This window comes from Centruroides sculpturatus, unplaced genomic scaffold, assembly GCF_000671375.1.
Source record: "Centruroides sculpturatus isolate CEXI.00-Female unplaced genomic scaffold, Cexi_2.0 scaffold74, whole genome shotgun sequence".
Taxonomy (NCBI): Eukaryota; Metazoa; Arthropoda; class Arachnida; order Scorpiones; family Buthidae; genus Centruroides; species Centruroides sculpturatus.
In genome coordinates this window covers 563,973-569,972 of record NW_019384309.1, presented here as the reverse complement: position 1 = coordinate 569,972, position 6,000 = coordinate 563,973, and the positions used below count along the sequence as shown (strand labels likewise).

The 6,000-nt window shown below is 24.6% G+C and overlaps 1 protein-coding gene across 1 annotated transcript in view; it reads left to right on the top strand.

The window, feature by feature from the left end:
* The first annotated feature begins 354 nt into the window (after positions 1 to 354).
* Positions 355 to 6,000, top strand: part of LOC111620721 (spectrin alpha chain-like) — a 51,866-nt gene continuing 46,220 nt past the window's right edge. The window contains 10 exon segments of the mRNA XM_023362712.1: positions 355 to 748; positions 834 to 974; positions 1,196 to 1,279; positions 1,400 to 1,504; positions 1,574 to 1,665; positions 1,944 to 2,088; positions 4,457 to 4,573; positions 4,665 to 4,838; positions 5,244 to 5,345; positions 5,425 to 5,562. Coding sequence (XP_023218480.1) covers positions 380 to 748; positions 834 to 974; positions 1,196 to 1,279; positions 1,400 to 1,504; positions 1,574 to 1,665; positions 1,944 to 2,088; positions 4,457 to 4,573; positions 4,665 to 4,838; positions 5,244 to 5,345; positions 5,425 to 5,562 — 1,467 coding nt within the window. The 5' untranslated portion in view covers positions 355 to 379.

The following is a 6,000-nucleotide window of genomic DNA, read 5'->3' as shown; positions in this document are numbered from 1 at the left end:
ATATAAAAAGATTCTTTCTGCCTATGATTGCTGGACGCTGCCACGTAGGACGTAGCCTAATGTATACAGGTATAGAATTAGTATATTGAATACAATTTCTCGTCTTATTGTTTTTTAACAGCAGTTATAACAGAACATTTTGAAAGTAAATTATGGATTTTATAATAAAAAGAATTAATTTTATTACAGTATAATATATGAAAGAGCTAAAGAATTTGTAATTTTTGTTCAAATTAATTATTTTAACATTTGGTTATCAAATATTCTGCGAAATTAATGATTTAAAATTTTTTTGCATAATTAATTTTTATTTATACTTTAAAATTAAGCAGTTTATTCAAAATATTAAATTTTTAAAAATTTATTTGCAGATTTAAAGATGGATGTTCAAGTTAGAGAAATCAAAGTTCTTGACTCTGTTGAAGACATTCAAGATAGAAGAGAAGCTGTTCTCGACCGATACTCACAGTTTAAAGCTGCGGCACGTTCAAAGAGAGACAAGCTCGAAGATTCTCGTCGCTTTCAGTACTTTAAAAGAGATGCAGATGAATTAGAATCGTGGATATATGAAAAACTTCAGGCGGCTTCGGACGAGAGTTACAAAGATCCTACAAACCTTCAGGCCAAAATCCAGAAACATCAAGCTTTTGAAGCTGAAGTTGCCGCTCATAGCAATGCTATAGTGGTTCTGGATAATACTGGTTTAGAGATGATTAATCAAGGACATTTTGCTTCCGAAACTATCAAAGTAAGTTTATAAATGTGTAAACTTTATAAATAAATAATTTTATGAAAATATAATAATTTATTCACCTATTTATTTTGTGACTTAGCATCGTCTCGACGAATTACATCGTCTGTGGAAATTATTATTAACTCGCCTGGCCGACAAAGGTTTGAAATTACAACAGGCTCTCGTGCTCGTTCAGTTTTTGCGACAATGCGACGAAGTAATGTTTTGGATTAACGATAAGGTACAAATTACCATAAATATTTTATTTACTTTTGACTAATTAAATATATTTTAAGTTATTTTATATGAAAATTTAATTAAATCCTCTGTGTAATATTTTAGTATTAGTAAATTTAGAGAGAATTCATAAAGTTTACATAGAAATATGATTTTTATGAATATTTATTTATTCAATAAAACATGTAGTAAGGAATTCATAAAATATATTTAATTTTATTACAGGAAGCTTTTGTTGTTACGGATGAATTTGGATTGGATTTAGAACATGTTGAAGTATTGCAACGTAAATTTGATGAATTTCAAAAGGTATTTCTAAAATAAATTCATTATAATTATCATGAGCTTTAAACAGATGATGTAAAACTGTTAAACAAAAGTATATATAACTTTCATAAACTTTTATTTATTTTTTAAAAATAATCTTAGGATATGGCTAGCCAGGAATTCAGAGTTACTGAAGTTAATGAACAAGCAGATAAATTGATAAATGAGGATCATCCTGAAAAAGAAACTATTCTAAAACGAAAAGAGGTATGAATGTTTTTAATGACTTCGGATAGTTGATATTGAAGTTATTTTAATTTTTTTATTTTATTTTAGGAATTAAATGATGCATGGCAAAGACTTAAAGCCTTAACACTATTAAGACAAGAAAAATTATTTGGTGCACATGAAATCCAGAGATTTAATAGGTAAAATTAATTAAATTTTTCATAATTTTGATTGATCAATTATGATTATCAGTTATCACAGTTAAATTATTTTTTAGTTTAAAGTAAAATTTATTGTATGACCTTGCAATTTGTACCATTGTAATAGGAAATAAATGTTTCAAATTTTGACTTTTTAAGTAAACATAATGATTTTAAAATAACAAATTAATTTCTTTTCGTAGGATTTTTTTCTGCTTTAAGAAATTGTGAAAATAAAACATTTAAATAATATTTTACAAATATTTATTTTATTCCAGAGATGCAGACGAAACAATTGCATGGATCACTGAAAAAGATGTTGTTCTTTCATCAGATGATTATGGAAGAGACCTGGTCAGTGTTCAGACTTTGCAGCGTAAGCACGAAGGCATTGAGAGAGATTTAGCTGCTTTAGAAGATAAAGTAATTATTTATGAATACATTATTAGTTTTCTTTTTTAATTTGTACAAATTACGAATATGTAAAAATTAAAACTTAGATAAAAAAATATTTTATTTTATCTAAGTTAAGCTTACTATATTCTAGAAATTTTTATTTAAAATAATTACTGAAATTAATTTGTGTTGTCAATGAAAATATTTTAGATTATTAAAGAAAAATCTTTTTCTTGAATTTATTATGCATTCTTTCCCACATATATAAATTTTAATGATTATACAACTGTACAAGAAGTATTTCTGATAAAAAATTCTTTATTTTGTGAATAAATTTTTATATTTTCCTGCTTAATAATTTTTTTATATGTGAATTAATAATTATGACTTTTTTGCACTTGGTATATGATTGTGAAACATTTTAAAATTTGAATAAATAATTTTTAAATTGATATTAAAAAGAAATATTAAATTAAATTTACCATTGCATGTTTAATTTTTGATTTTATATATAAAAAAAATTAATTAAGAATTTTAGTATATTTAAGGATGGCACTGCATAAATGCTTAAAATTTTTCAATGATTAGTTTTGCTGAAGTGTTAGTTAAATTGTTTTATCTCCCACTTTGTTTCAATTGTTTCAAAGATACACTGTGTTTTATCTTGAGATGGAAACAAAACATAGAATAAATTTCAGTTATTTTGCAATTTAATCATTAATGTTTGAATTGTGCATTAGAATAGATTTCTTTTCTATTTATTTATAATTTTTCTATGATTACTGCAAGAAAGAAAAACAGTAATTTTCCAGTTTTCTTGTCTTCCGAACATCTCAATGACTGTAATGACAAAATGATATTAAAATTGCCACCATAAATTTATAATTTTATAAAATATAAGAATATATTGCATTTTCATTGTGTATAAATAGTAGAATAGAGTAGTAAATGCAAATAAGTTACTGTATTGTAAATTATTTATTAATTCATATAAATGTTGTATTATGCTAACTTATAGTTTTGTTCAGTGCACGTAGCTATACCAGAAATATCCAGCACAAATTATACTTACTAAAAATAATGAAGACTAATGTTTTTAATGATTTTTAAATTATCTTCAAAGCATGGAGGTCTATTTTTGAGCACAACTATAAATTAAATCATATTACTTAAAAAAACAATAATAATTGTCATTATTGACATTGGCATTTTATCCAACCAATGAAATAATTGTTCCATATGTTTTTAAAATGACATTTGAATTTTCATGTTGATGTTTGACTTGTTTTAACCTGAAGATGATGATTTAAAAATTGATGAAAACATTTCTTTTCAATATTTTTAGTAAGTATAAATTATGCTGGATATTTTTGGTATAGATAAGTGCATTGGACTTAATTAAATCCAGTTTTACGTAGTAGTATTATAGTTTTATTACTGATTTGTTAATACTGCTACTACTGTTAGTTTTTTTTAATTCTCTTTTAATAAAGCCAATTCTGTTTTATTTATGTACAGACTTGTTCTATCATATTTTACAGAAATATTTGCCAAAGATAAAAAAAAATATTCCTCACAAATGGTGAAGCAAATAATTATTATTAGAACAGTGTGTAACAAAACAGTTTGAAGTGCTATATTTTAAAAGGCAATATTTATATTTCAAAGAAACTTTAAAGTAGATGGGAAATAAGATGATTTCTTTAAATGCTTTCAAAATATTCGTACATCATTAGGTTTTGTCAGGAGCTATAAATTAAATTACAAATATTTGGGTAAAAGAACAATAACCAATTAAATAGTACTACCAGCACAGCTGATTTTAGCTCCTCCTATATTATTTAGATCACATGTTCTTAATAATTAAACTGTTTTATTAATTTATTATTTTCATAATGTAAGTAACCAAGATGAAGTTAAATGCATTGTTTTTGGTGACGGATTGATCTATAAGTAGTGACATCGCAGATTTATTTACTAAAATAAACTTTTATGGTCATTTTGAAAGAAGTTTCTGGACTTCTGCAAACTTTTCTATAAAATATAATGCAACAAGTTTTTAGGAAAGTGTATAAATAAGATGATTAGGTAGATATTCCTGAACAAAAGTTTAGAAAAAAAGACAAAATTTAACTACACTTCAAATTTGAATACAAACATGCCTGTAAAAGCTCATACAGATACAATCATGCATAAACAAACAAAATTTCCTTTTTGCTCATAAGATTTGAAATAAAGATATCTTTTTAAAAATTTGGAACAACTAAATAAAATTACTTCACAAGATTATAAAATTTTTATAAGTTGTATGTGTTTTATTTTGCATTTATAATATATAATTAATCGGATATGTTAACATGAAATTTTAGTAATGTGAATCTAAATTATATTTTAGGTTATGACTCTAGGTCAAGAAGCCGATAGACTTTGTAATCTTCACGAAGATCATGCCGAACAAATTCAAAATAAACATGCAGAAATTGTTTCAAATTGGGAAATGTTAAAAACCAAGGTTTGGTTTTTATATATATATAATTTTTTGAGAAGTTTATTATTTTCATTTAAAATTTTGAGTGTTTACATATAAAACTTTTTAAATGTAGGCCCAAGAACGTCGTCATCGTCTTGATGAATCCTATTTGCTTCATAGATTCTTGGCCGACTTCCGAGATTTGGTATCGTGGATTCATGACATGAAAACAATTATATCTGCAGATGAATTAGCCAAAGATGTTGCAGGAGCAGAAGCCTTACTAGAACGTCATCAGGAACATAAAGTAAAAAATATTTTGAATAATAATTGATAAACTCTTAAATTTAAAATGGTTTAAAAATTTATTAAAACGTTTTGCTTTAGATGTCTATGACTTTTCAAATTTACTATACCTTTTTTATTTGGAATTATTTTATATAAAATTTACATAAATATAATTATACACTGTTACTGTATAATTAATATCTTAAATGAATTAGTTTGTACAAAGCAGGAAAAATTGACTGATAGATTTAATAGTAATGCCAATAATCAAAATCTATAAATAAGAATTGCCTGCCTGTTTTGAAAATAGTTTTGTTTAAAAATTGATTTTTGAAGTGTATATTTGTTTTAAAACTTTGCTATTTCCAAAATTTTTTCTCAACTTTACTAATTTTGGTAAACAAATTTTTTATTACATTAATAGGGTGAAATCGATGCTAGAGAAGATAGTTTCAGAGCCACTACTGATGCTGGACAAATGCTATTAGATGAAGATCATTATGCAACAACTGAAGTTAAAGAAAAGGTTTGATTTTAAACAATAAATATATGTTTTTTAAGTTGAAAAATAATATATTTATTGCACAATATATCAATGTTTTCAGTTATTAATATTGAACAACGAGAAACAATCTTTACTGTCCATGTGGGAGGAACGTCGTATTCTGTACGAGCAGTGTATGGATTTACAACTTTTCTATCGTGATACTGAACAAGCTGATACTTGGATGGCAAAACAAGAGGTAAATTTAAATTATCATATTTGCATGAAGATATTTAAAATAAAATATCTAAATTCATATTTGTACACAATTGATTTACAAAGAAGAAATCTTTTACATGAAAATCATATTATTAAAATATATATTATGATACCAGTAAGTTTTAAAATTAGAATTTTTTTCTTTATGGGCATGTTAAGGATCATATTTATTCTGATCCTTGACATGTCCACAAATAAAAAAGTTCAAAAAGATGATCCTGTATTCAGCTTTGTAAAATGAATTGTAAGCCAAAGACTTTGTCTAATATTTTAATTATTTTATTTTAGAAACATTTTAATGTAAATTTTTGTTCTTAGTTTTCTTATTTACTATTTTCTAAAAATTATTGATAAGTAATTTGACTATAATAAAATGTAAAAGTTTCATACTTTCTAAAATAAATAATAATATAATAAA